This window comes from Lethenteron reissneri, chromosome 24, assembly GCF_015708825.2.
Source record: "Lethenteron reissneri isolate LAM-NWPU_2019-01 chromosome 24, ASM1570882v1, whole genome shotgun sequence".
In the NCBI taxonomy this organism is placed as follows: domain Eukaryota; kingdom Metazoa; phylum Chordata; class Hyperoartia; order Petromyzontiformes; family Petromyzontidae; genus Lethenteron; species Lethenteron reissneri.
The window spans coordinates 8,239,013-8,251,929 of NC_083802.1; the positions used below are offsets into that span (position 1 = coordinate 8,239,013).

The 12,917-nt window shown below is 47.6% G+C and overlaps 1 protein-coding gene across 1 annotated transcript in view; it reads left to right on the top strand.

Annotated features, from left to right (window-relative positions):
* Nucleotides 1-12,917, top strand: part of SZT2 (SZT2 subunit of KICSTOR complex) — a 111,537-nt gene that overhangs the window by 93,716 nt on the left and 4,904 nt on the right. The window contains 9 exon segments of the mRNA XM_061557827.1: nucleotides 309-374; nucleotides 4,059-4,272; nucleotides 4,724-4,892; nucleotides 6,087-6,257; nucleotides 6,633-7,074; nucleotides 7,337-7,617; nucleotides 8,772-8,979; nucleotides 9,419-9,535; nucleotides 10,795-10,863. Of these exon segments, the coding sequence (XP_061413811.1) occupies nucleotides 309-374; nucleotides 4,059-4,272; nucleotides 4,724-4,892; nucleotides 6,087-6,257; nucleotides 6,633-7,074; nucleotides 7,337-7,617; nucleotides 8,772-8,979; nucleotides 9,419-9,535; nucleotides 10,795-10,863 (1,737 nt within the window).

A 12,917-nucleotide genomic window follows, 5' to 3' on the forward strand; every position in this document is an offset into this window, starting at 1 on the left:
CGTCAGAACACCACAGCCCCCTGTCCGCTATCAGAATACAACTCGGACTCGGCTCCTCCGTAACATTGGATTTCAATATCAGTCTTGATTGAGACCGAGTCTCAGAATCGGGAGTATTAATTCAAACCTCGGGAGAACTGGGTATTTTTTTTAAACCAACAAAAAAATGTCTGACTCAACTCCCTGTTGTTGCTAACTTGTACAGGATAAATGTTGTGTACTTCATGATGTGATTTTGTTATGGTGTTGCTGATGTATTTGTGTGTGTGAGTATATTGTCATGTTTGCTGTTCTTCCCCCCCCGATAGGGTTTCATAGGATTGAAAGCGCGTATGAAACATTATGTGGAAGGGAGCACAATATCAGAATCTGCGGTATGTCACCTGCTGGCAGTGGGTTATGGCAGAATTTCTATATACCAATACATCATATTATTCATATTTTTGTCATCTACATCAGCATAATTTTCAGCAGCATCGTATACATTAACATCCTAATATTAATCGAAGATAGCATACTCATGAATGTAAAAATAACCATTCACATCATTTGCAGTATTGTTGTCAACAGTATAACCAAATCATCTTCATCACCCAGTGTCAACATCAGTGACATCATATTCTTGGTTCTTTCAGTAAAGTCACGTAGAAGGGAAATAATAAAATAATAAAAATATCAAACAATAAAATTCTCACGACGTTTCGATTGCAACACAAGCAATCATCATCAGGTGTGAAATCCACAGCAATTTTTCTTGCTGTGGATTTCACACCTGATGATGATTGCTTGTGGCCGAAACGTCGTGAGAAGTTTTATTTTATTATGTTTTATTTGTATTATTTTATTATGTCCCTTCTACGTGACTTTACCGAAAGAACCAAGAATATGAATCCCTGCAGTCATGAAAGCTTTAAATCAAAATCGGTGACATCGGCAAACTAAACTACATCATCAACAGCATCACAGCAATATCAACATCAGGAAATCACTATCATCATCTGTAACATTGATGTTATAAACACATTCATTATCATATAGGCATCATGATATTTCACAGTTATTATGCACAACCTTAAAATTAATATTTGCAACTTATCTTTCTGCCTTCTTCATTTTCGCCATTTCTTCAATGCTTCCTCTCATGACATTCCTCCATGATTTTTTTATAACTTTTTTCAAAACCTTCCAATCTTTTAGAATATCACAGCCCTCTAAATTCGCAGATGGTAGAGCCAAGGCCCCTCAACGTGCTTCCCCTCCACTGCCAGCTCATTTGGTCAATCATTGAGGGAAAATTAACCAGCGCCAATTCATTATTGGGCCACGAAGGGTGATGGAAAAGTAGATGACACGACACAGGAGTGGGCTACATAAAGCAGTGAATAATTGTATTTTATTTTATACCTACGTGACTTTACCGAAAGAACCAAAGAGCAGTGAATATTATGTTTACATGAATAATTGTATACATTTCACCAAACTTCTTGGTGACAGATTAATTCTGCCACTTGTTGACGGGAGCCTTCAATCACGTACCATGGAGGAACTTAAATGAATTCTGCGGAGAAACGTGGAGAAAAATCGGAGACAAGTCGAAGAATTCTGGAGAAAATCCAGAAAACCGTCTCCAGACCTTCCACATTTATACAGTTGAAGAATCGCGTGTGGGGACGGTGGATTTCGAGTGGCAATTCAGTAAAATCGGCTGTCAATGAGCGGTTTGTAGAGTAACGCCATGAGGTCTTCCAGGCAGGAAAGCCATGGGACATCGCTGGACCCAAGTGCATTGCACTTCTAAGTGGACCATGTAGATGCGCAGAAGAGTTTCATCAAGGTCGTTCATTGCTTTCTATATCGGGACACAGACTTTTCCATCGCCACATGTTTATCTAGAGACAACTCGCCGCTCCCAGCCCCTGTAAAGTGCTGATATTTTTTTTGCCCCGGCGCAGGACTGTTCTTATAAAGATGACGCGAGAAAATAAACAGGGGTCAAGTCATCCACGATTGTAGTTTATCAATAACTTTCAGTCGTTATGAACTGATGAAGCCAGCCTCCAGGTACAAGCGTCTTCAGAATCTGAGCCCAACTTAGGCACTTTTGTTTTGGATGTACGCACACTAAATTTATCAGGCTAAAATAATATTTAAAGCATTTTGCACCCCAACCACCGAGTTATTTTCTTATGGACACATGCTTGGGCCGTGTCATGAATTTGCAGCTTGGAAAACGATGGAAAACAACAGTGAACAGGAAATGTGCTTTAGTGATATGACCACATTACCCTTGTCTTAAAGTATTTGGGAGGGACATCGCTAGGTGGTGCAGTCAAGTCGAGTTTGTCTTTCTGTTTATTCTTCTCAATAAAGAAACATCAGAACATTTGTGAGACAGACTGGGGCACATCGACTAGGTGTATGGCTACTAAAGAAAAGACCGGTTTCTGTTTTTGATAGCAACTTCATCTGAGATTTGTAGGGTTCTGTTGTAAACTTTTTGTTCAGGATTTACTGCCAGGGTTCAATAAAAGGGGTGTATGGGCTCTCGAGGTGGTGATTCTTCTGCTGTTTCCTTTTACGCAACTGAAACTTGCACTGTCCCTGTGCTTCTTTGCTGTTACTAGCGTTATTTCTGCGCTGTCGTCTGCCTCCTGTTGCCTACCGCTGTCTTCGGCATTTTTTCCTTGCTGTTGTCAACGTCACGTTCACTGTTGATGTTCCTGGACGATTAACAATGGTGCTAATCTGCTTCATTGAAATGGTGATGGTGCTGATGTTGGTGACCATTATTGTGCTGGTGCTTGTGTTGGTGCTGATGGGGTTTATCAACGGTCATGATGTGAATGGGCGTGATTGTGATGGTGTAAATGCAATAACCTCGAATATTGTGGTGAATTATCGTGGTTTGGTGGTGTTGATAGAGACGATGGGAATGGTGTTGCAATGATGTTTGTGGTTATGTTTTATCTCCGTTCAGTTCAATGCTCGGGACACATGTACAAACATACTTTTTACACCCATTTAACACGTAGTTAAAAACACTCGCTCACTTTAATACGTGAATGCACACACACATACGCAAACACTTGAACACATTTACACACTGTTGACAGTCATATATAAAGCAGTAGACCTTGTACTGTCAATGATGTTCTCTAATGCGTGTGTTTTGTGTGTGTGTGCGCGTGTGTGTCAAACGTTTCCCCACCACCGGTCTTGCCCCGTCTTGTTGCTATGTTGTTTTTTTTTACTGCTCTTGTGGTATTGCTGTTTGATTTGCTGTGCTTGTTGTTTAAACGTTGTTTTTGTTGCTTTGCTTTAATTTTGTCTTGTTTGGTGAATTTTTGCTGGCAAGTTGTCCATTTTCAATGATTTCAATTGTTTGCTCTTTGCATGTCAATCGTTTCTGATTACCGTATGCGCTGTGTGGTTGACTGCCGTTCATTCTGCAATTTCTCTATTCCACTATCAATCCTTTCTGCGTTGGTTTGTGTTTGGCTGTCATTGGTTATCTTGCTTGCCCTGTGTTTCGCTGTCGCTCGTTACCTTGCTTGCTGCCCTGTGTTGGGTTGTCGCTCGTTACCTTGCTTGCTGCCCTGTGTTTCGCTGTCGCTCGTTACCTTGCTTGCTGCCCTGTGTTTCGCTGTCGCTCGTTACCTTGCTTGCTGCCCTGTGTTTCGCTGTCGCTCGTTACCTTGCTTGCTGCCCTGTGTTTCGCTGTCGCTCGTTACCTTGCTTGCTGCCCTGTGTTTCGCTGTCGCTCGTTACCTTGCTTGCTGCCCTGTGTTTCGCTGTCGCTCGTTACCTTGCTTGCTGCCCTGTGTTTCGCTGTCGCTCGTTACCTTGCTTGCTGCCCTGTGTTTCGCTGTCGCTCGTTACCTTGCTTGCTGCCCTGTGTTTCGCTGTCGCTCGTTACCTTGCTTGCTGCCCTGTGTTTCGCTGTCGCTCGTTACCTTGCTTGCTGCCCTGTGTTTCGCTGTCGCTCGTTACCTTGCTTGCTGCCCTGTGTTGGGCTGTTATCCGTTCCCGCGTTCTTGCCGCCGCCGTTGGTGCGACAGCTGTCGATGTTGTTCACGGAGGAGTGCGAGCGCGTTCGCGATCTGATGCACGTGCACTCGTTCAGCCATGACTTCCACCTGCGCGTCGCTCACCACTACCTGCTCGGCCGCCAGCTCACGTTCCCGCGCTCGTACGCCCTGGGAGCTTTCCTGCACCGGTTCGCACGCGCCCATCGCAGCGCCCCCAAGTACGGGCGGAACCACCTGCTCACAGGTGAGGGCGGCAACCAGGAAGACGGGAGGGCACCTGGTGAGAAAAGGGAGAGGCAAGGAGAGATAGGCGGGGTGACGTGTGGAGAGTTACGGGTTGGTATGGGTGAGGGGGTCATGGTGAGGTAGAGGGAAGGTGAAGAGAGGGACATGGAGAACGAGCAAAGACATGAAGAGGCTGGGGGGGAGGCATTGAGAGGCACAGACAACACGGGAAGGCGCATAGAAGCACATGGAGGGCATGTGGTGGCAAGGCAGACATGGGGATGGACACGGGGATTGACGAAGATGGTGATAATTATTCTGTTACTCCTGTGATAATTCCAACTCCACTCTTGCCGCTATTGCTAATATTGATTCTGCTGATGATGATGATGATTACGATACTGCTATATTCACTGCTTCATACCTCATGACCCCCATGCCCCCCTCCACCCCTCATTTCCTGCATGCAGGTGAGCTGGAGCTTAGCGTGGGGGGCACGCCCGCCCCCCAGCTCTACGCCTACATGGTGGAGCATGCTCACACCTACGGCTTGAAGCCACTCACCATGGAGAGCGGCCCCGGGCCTTGCTCCCCGGGAGGCCTGGCCCTCGAGTTCGCCCTCGTCGCTCTCTCCACCAGGTGCTGGGGGCAGGAGGAGGAAGGGAGGTGGTGGTGGTGGCCCCGTTGCGTGGTGCCGGGTCTCGGTGCTGATGGTGTCTATATAGAGCAGTGTTCTTCATTGCAAGGCCCGCGGGCCACTGGCGGCCCCTGGTGGCCTGTTAGTGCGGTCCCTGACGTGCGGCACCCCGGCAATACACAAATGTGTAAACGGCCTCATCGTGATGCTGTCAAACCCAATGGTTTCAAATGTGTAGAGGCCCTTGCACTGATGAAGACCTGTCGGCGAAAGTGGCCGCTCTCTGAAAATTAGTGAAGAACACTGATCTAGAGTGAGGCTGTGGTGGTACGAGTGGTCTGGATGTGCATAATCAGAATATTTCTGTATAATGGGAAAATCCTATGAGCTATAAAGCTCTTTTTCACAGACGTTCAGTCGGGGCAGGACAGAAAGTTACAACAACAATCAATAAAATAACACAATAGTCGGGCAAAGTATCGGAGAGGTAAGCAAATCACTAAATAAATAAAATAGATTAAGTATATAAATTCAAATTGCATAAGTACGTCAATTCCCAAACTTGGGCAAGGCAGCGAAACAACAGCAAGAACAGTCCCAGACCACACCAAGACAAAAACAGTCCATCACGATAAGTTGCAGATGAAAACTGAACAATCGACGGCATTCTGCCGGTTGAGAGACTGGACGCGTGCCCGGGAGTCGAGGGCGTTCAAGGAGGAATAACCTTCACTGAAGAAATGTCAATGTCGACATAATCGACGAGAAATTAAAGACCCCACTTGTCCGGTCTTTCAGCCAGGGGTGTGGCGGTGCATGATACCTGCAATCCAGTCTATTTGAAATCCCGAAACCCACGTTGGTGTCATGTGACGAAATGACAGTACAGCAAGTGGGTTGTGAACCCATTTGTGTGTGGTCTCTTTAAGCTTTATCCCTTGTTTTCTCCATCTCCAATTTCCTCCTAAATTAAGCAAAAATCATCAGTCTCTGCATCTTGATGAAGGGGGGAGTTGCCCATGACTGATTCAGATATCACTTACCATTGATATTACCCTTGGCACCCCGACACCCTGATTCGCACGGTTGGCTGCATCCAGTGTTAAAGAAGTTCAACATACATGTACAGTGTTTATTGTGTTTGTTTGTCTTTGTACCATCATATGTGTTTACATGTTCATATGCCATGTGATCAGGTCGGGCTCCTATAAGGATGCCGATGGCGTTCGTCATTTTGATGACTTTGATGTCTCGCTGATCGTGAGGCAAGACACCTCGAACCTGTACACTCAATATGAGCAGGAGCAGCAGCAGCAGCAGCAGCAGCAGCAGCCTGAGCCACAGCAGCAGCAGCATTCCGATCTGAAGTATTGAATGGGCAGATGCACTCAACTCACCAGTTCACTCAACCACTCGCTCGCCTACTCACCCGCACACTGTCAGTTACCACGTCACTCACTCAACCATCTACTCATTCACTCAACCACTCGCTCGCCTACTCACCAGCACACTCTCGGTTCCCTTTTGCTGAAACTTCGCCATGTATATATTTTTCATTTCAAGGCCACAGTGTTTAAGATGAATGTGTTGGAGTTTTTTGTTAACTCTGCTTGTGCACCACTGCCAACACGCAGCAGAAGCAACACCAAATGATGTGTTTTAATGACTAAACCACTAATTTCTACTCATTCGCTCTCCCGCTATAACACCCCCCCCCTTCCCCGGGCCTGCTGGTGTCTCAGGCTGCTCTACTGCCTGGTCATGACGAGCTGCCGCGAGCTGTTCCCGCGCCTCACGGCCGACATGAGTCGTTTCCGCAAGCTCCCCCGCTCCTACCGCCCTGAGCAGCAGCAGCAGCAGCAGCTGAAGGAACAGCAGCAGCAGCAGCAAAAACTCGATGGACAGCAGCAGCAGCATGCGAAGATGAAACAATTGCAACAGCTGCAGCAGGAACAGCAGGAGCAACAAGTGCCTCAACAGTTGACACAACAACAGCTGCATGACGATGATGATGACGACGATCGTCAGCAGCAGCAGCAGGAGAACATGAAAGAGCAACAGCAGCAGAGGTCAGAGGCGTGCCCCCTTCTGCTGCAGCAGCTGTTGAGGCGCACGGATGGAGCAGCAGAGGTGACAGCAGGGCCCCGCGAACAGCACGCGCAGAAGAGCAGCAGGGAACTGCCAGTGAGTGTGTAATGGGGAGCAGTGACGTTTTGGTTCGCCCACTGTGCTATGCAATTAGGGTTCGCAAACAGCATTTGTTATCGTCGTTAATGAGGCTGAATGGGGTATTGTGTGTGTGTGTGTACACCACCGTCGTAATCGCCAATGTCAACATCAACAGTCGCCTTCACCATTACCACCACCTCCGTCACCATCAACAAAACTACCACGACCAGCAACGCCATTCAAAGTCGATTTCCCTCCCCTCCCGCGTGCCGTGCAGTTGCCACTGCCCCCCTCCTCCACATCCCCATCCTCTTCCTCCACCTCGTCCTCCCCGCCGCACCTCCCGCTCTTCCCACTCCTCGCCAGCGAGAAGGAGTCGGCGCTCGCGCGCATCCGCTCGGTGGTCGCCCTGGCACGCTCCCAGTGCCGCCGGGACTCGCTGTGGCAGAGGCTGCTCCTGGCGGCCGACTCCACTTCTGAAGCCTACGCGGCCCCGGCACCGCCGATGGCATCTCCCTCGGCAGCAACGTTGACATCGGCGTCTTCGTCGCTGGCCAAGTGAGAACGCCGTGGCTGGGGCGGGGGGTGGAGGTGTGGGGTTTGGAGGTTGTAGTTTTGGTGCTGCGATGGCGGGATGTTAACTCCCTCACCTGGTATGCAGGAGGTTGTGGGGTCGGTACCCACCCTTACGGCTGCTGTATATTTGGAGAATGCATGTCTCTCTCTCCCTGTGATCGTGTGGTAACTTTTTCTCGGTCTTATATTTTCTTTCCTTCACGTTGAGAAACATGTATTTAGATTATTTGGCTGAAATCAATTTCCACACGATAAGCCACTTCGTTGAGCTATCACTTGTAGCCAGGTTGCTTCTGAAAAAGAACGATATAACTCGGTGTGCTTTAACTGGTCAAATACAAATAATTTAGCTCATAGTTTGAATAAGACAGGGCTTGGCTGAACTCTTTTACTGCTTCCTTCGACCACGGACTTTTTAAAATGCCTCCAGCACGCGCAAAGACCATAGAGGCAACTGCTGTTTGCGAGCCCCGGTTAACGCCAGCGTGGCGCATCGGTCGGTAGTGTGAGCCGGTTTCACTCGCAGATACATTTGACTCCCCAGTGCTGATGTTCTCACACCGCGCTAGATACTCAATGTAACATAGGGAAGGCCCACGTCAGGTAATGCAGTGTGTTGACCGCTACACTAGCACTTCCCATATGCAGACACACATAAACACATCGTGACATGAAAACTCTTTCAAATACGCACGCGGTCATATATACATCCATACAAACACACTCATGGAAGGAGAGGAGACGGAGTGTTCTGTGCTCCGTAACACAAGTACCCTCGTATTTTTGTAGCCTTTTGTCGTCGAACATTCTAACCATATCAACAATATTAAATAGTCTAGGAGCCAGGGGCGTGCCTCTGTCACAATCTGAGCTCCAGGGGAAAGGCTCTAGCTCCTGTCATGTCGCGTTACCCAGGCCTGCCTACCATCGTGTAAGTCTCTAATGATCATGAGCAGGGGGTCAGGGACCCGGGAGGCATAGAATGACCTAACGCCTGGCCTCCTGATGGTACAGCAGGCCTTGACCAATGAGGTAAAGATGCAGGTCCTAACATAATTTATATATATAAAATATATACACACACACAGACTGACCTCTTGCCCCGCCGCGTGTGCGTGTGTGTTTGTGTGTGGCAGCAGTGGGGGTGGAGCGCTGGGTGGAGCGGGGGATGGTGGGGGAGCCGGGGGCGGGAGTGGCGGTGGGGGGGCGGCGGCGGCGGCGGCGGCGGGGGGGGGAGACCTCTCGCTGCCGCTGCGAGCCCTGACCCCGCTGAGCCAGGCAGAGCTCAGGGAGCTCGTGGAGGCCGTGAGCTGCAGGCCGCTCAAGCAGCTCGACACACGACTCGTACGCACAGTGACTCACTCGCTCGCTCGTGACAAGCTCGCTGACGCACTCGGTGGCACACAGTGACACGCTCAACAATACTCACGCATACTCAGTGACGCAGTCGGTGGTGACACGCTCAGTGACAGTCGGTGGCACACACAGTGGAACAGTGACCCAATCAACAGCACTCAATCAAATAACTGGCACACTTGGTGACATTCTCCATGACACAATCATTGCTATACGGTAACAGTGAGTGACTGTGTTGGTCATTGACACTCGGGTCGACACGTTCACCGTGATAGTGACACATAAACCCTGATAGTGACACATTTACTCCTGATAGTGACACTTTAATTCTTGAAGTACCACTTTAACAGTGACACACTACCCTTGATTATGACGTGTTAACACTCTGACCCTGACCTTGCACCATTGTTTACGTGTTTTGTCCCAGGAGTTCTTTGAGACCCTGGCTCCATCCTGGTACCAGGGTCTCATCCGCTTGCTCCAGGGCAGGTTCTCTCACAACTGTCGCCTCTTCAACAATGCTGACGGCAGCGTTCAGTACCTGGTACATCCCCCAGATACACACACACACGCGCGCGCAAAAAAGACAAAGATCCCCGTATAGCCTTTAACAACTGTTGGGGCAAGTGCTGTTAGCAAGCACCTATGGAGGCCAATGCGGCACACAAGGGGGTGATCAGCCAGCACCACGCCCGGCCACCTTTGTCTCCCCAGTGGCGATGTTTACACATCACACCAGGTACTCGTTTAAGGCTAAGTCGACAGAAGGGAGGCTCAGGACCGATTTAGATAATCGTCACTGTTTGTGGTGGATATGAGCGAGAATCGTACTCAAGTCGCCGGATTCATAGTGCAGCGCGCTAACCACAATTACTCCCGTATCCACACATGCACACAGTCACACGGCACAAATACTCCCCCTACAAATACACATACGCTTCTACACACCTCCTCCATACATATATTTATGCAATCGTATACTTAAATACTTACCGACCTAGCTAGAATCTGACCTTCACACACACACACCTACCCACAGCAATGATAAAAGTAAATATAATTAAGGGACTGCATATGACAACGGTGTACAAGGGGCAAGTCAACAAAATCTCTCCACGTTCCTGATTTTGGCCGCCTGATAACAGGACACATTCCATATTAAAATATAAATAAAATATATCGTGCTAACATTCGCTCTGTCCCCTACTCCGATAAAGTGACATTACCCAAACATTTAGTTTGTTGTATGTTTTTCTGTTATAAGACGGTGCTCATGATAAAGATGATACGAAATAATTTTTAACCTGCTTTTCCACCACCCACCGGCATATATCTATACAGCCATCCTAAATCCGTACCACCTACTTCCTCACAACATAGCTGCCCCCATTCCATGCCTGGTCTCTTGGAGTCAAATCTCAATCAACTCTGATCCTGAAACTCCTGTATCCGAGTCTCAATCAAGACTGGGGGTGGTGACATGTGGCATGGCCTAGCAGTTTGACGTGGTGACATGGTCTATCCGTAGCGCATCCACTGCTTTTGCAGAGGGGCGTGGGTCAAACGCTGCATCGCGTGGCGCTTTCAGATGCGCTTCTGCGGTCGTCTGGAACGCTCTTCTTTCCGATATTCGGAAGCCACTGGGAGCTATGCACTTTTAAATCGTCTAGACTGCTGAGATTGCTTATTGTTTAGTATGTCCTTCACCTGCGCATCCGATTAGCACAGTTGGCTATGTACGATGCGAAATTAATTCTACATACATACATGATGCTAATCCTGGTCTCCTGTTCTGTATTTCAGGCGGTGTTGAATCAGAAGTTCCCCGACTGCTGTCTGCTCGTTCATGTTGATCTTCACAACAACCACACAGTGAGTCAAGTTTGTATGTATATACAGTATGTGTGTGTGTGAATAATGCATGTAGGTGTGTTAGTTTACATGTCGGTGGTTAATCATAATTATAATGGTAATCATTATTCTTGCCAGGTCTGTGTAAAATAAGCACCGTTTTGTGGGAAACAAGAATTTTGTTGTGCGGTGCAGGAACCGGCTGCCACTCTTATCGTCCATCTTAAGTTTTGTGTTCCGCTGCTGGATCGTTCATTCGCCACCATTTTGTTTGCACTGCTTGGACGAAGGCCTCCCCAAACCGTCACCATTCCTCCCGATCATGCAATGCAGCATTCCGTTTTTTAGCTGCTGCTGCACACGAACCGCATGTACGCACTTTGCACTTCTTTTGCACCGTACGTAGCCAATCGTGCTCATCGGAGCTGATCTCATCGTTCGTCTCCGTTCTGCCAGGCGTCTTCTCTCCTTTCGCTGCGATTCTGTCATTGGCTTCAACCTCTAACCATGAACTCTTTTGTAGCACCATGTCCTGCCGAAACCCATTTTTCTGTGAGGCCAGAATGATGTCGCTAACTTTCTTTTGTTCTCTCTCATCCTCCTGTCTCTGTCCAAATCCAAGCATGCACCTCTCCATATGTCTTTTTGCACTTTTCTGCTTTTGCTCCATCTTCTATGTCGGCGTGCATTATTCTGACCAATATTTCACGGCAGGTAATACACACAGATGACAAACATTCTACTGTAGGCACATCGGTACGTTGCTTTTCATCGTCAGCTTTAGTTTTCCCAAAATCGCTCCCAAAATGCTCTCGCTCGCCACTTTAATTGTTTTCTGCCCTACACAATTGCCCTCGGTATGTATCCTCTGATGTGTTTTCCAATTGTGTCTCTCCAATAGATATCTCCATTCGTTTACCGAGCTCCTTGTTCATGGCTTGTTTTGTTCATCCATCCCTTGAGTCCATCTTCGTGGTCGACTTTATTAAGTTATTTGATCGTTTGCTATAATTATTTTACATCGATGGTTTTATTTGGTAGTAAATGCAATTACTTCAATGGCACCCGCTGTAGGAACGTGAAATTTCTGTTGCTGGCTCAGAGCAACAGAAAAAGATGAATGTAATACTGTGGTGCTCATTTCGGTGGCGAGACATTTTGACTTCGGCAAGTATACATTTGAACAAACATTTATTTGTGAAAATGTGTCAAGATTTTTATTTTATGTAGTGTACAGTTGTGTTTATGTGTGCGTGTGTGGGGAGTGGTGGTGCAGCGGTTACCGCACTGCACTTTAAACCTGGTGACTTAAGTTTAATTCTCACTCGCAGCCAACACCAGTAACAATTATCTGAACCGGTCCTTGGCCTCCCCTAGGTTGACTCGGCCTCAAATGGGTACCTGGGGTGGTGTATAAATATCGCCACTCGGGAGACGAAGGCGACCAGGTGTAGTTAATGCCACCCACCGCTTCATGTACCTTCTGTATACCAGCCAAGGTAGTTAACATCTCGCCACCACGGCACCCTGCCTGCCATCGTAGGTGCTCCCTAAGATTACTTGCCCCAAAAGTCAGTTAAGGATATGTGGGGGATCTTTGTCTCTGTGTTAAGGTACCAGATGGCTTTGATGCTGTATTAATATGCATAATAATGGCGATGGTGAGAAGGAAGTTGAGATTATATTTACATTATCAGGGAACATTTGCCATCGATTGCATAAACCACCTTAAATTAATAGAGGTCAACTTTATACTCTTTGGTTCTTTCGGTAAAATCACGTAGTTAGAAAGCTTCAAATCAAGGTAAACTGTAGTTACAGGAAATGTCTGTTAAGGTGTTAAAAATAACGTCTATTTTTAAGTACAGCTCTTTGGTGAAATAATACAAACTCGAAGAGACCTTGTCCTTTGAATACAGGAGTGTGTGGAGGATAATTTTAATGGCAGGATGGGGTTAAGCAATTTCGAAGTTGGGAATGTAACAAGAAGATATTGTAGATGTCATCAGGAAGAGGAGTTTGTGAGGGGTGGGTCAAGTATTCATTGAAAAGGAGGGCAGGATATCGAGACGGAC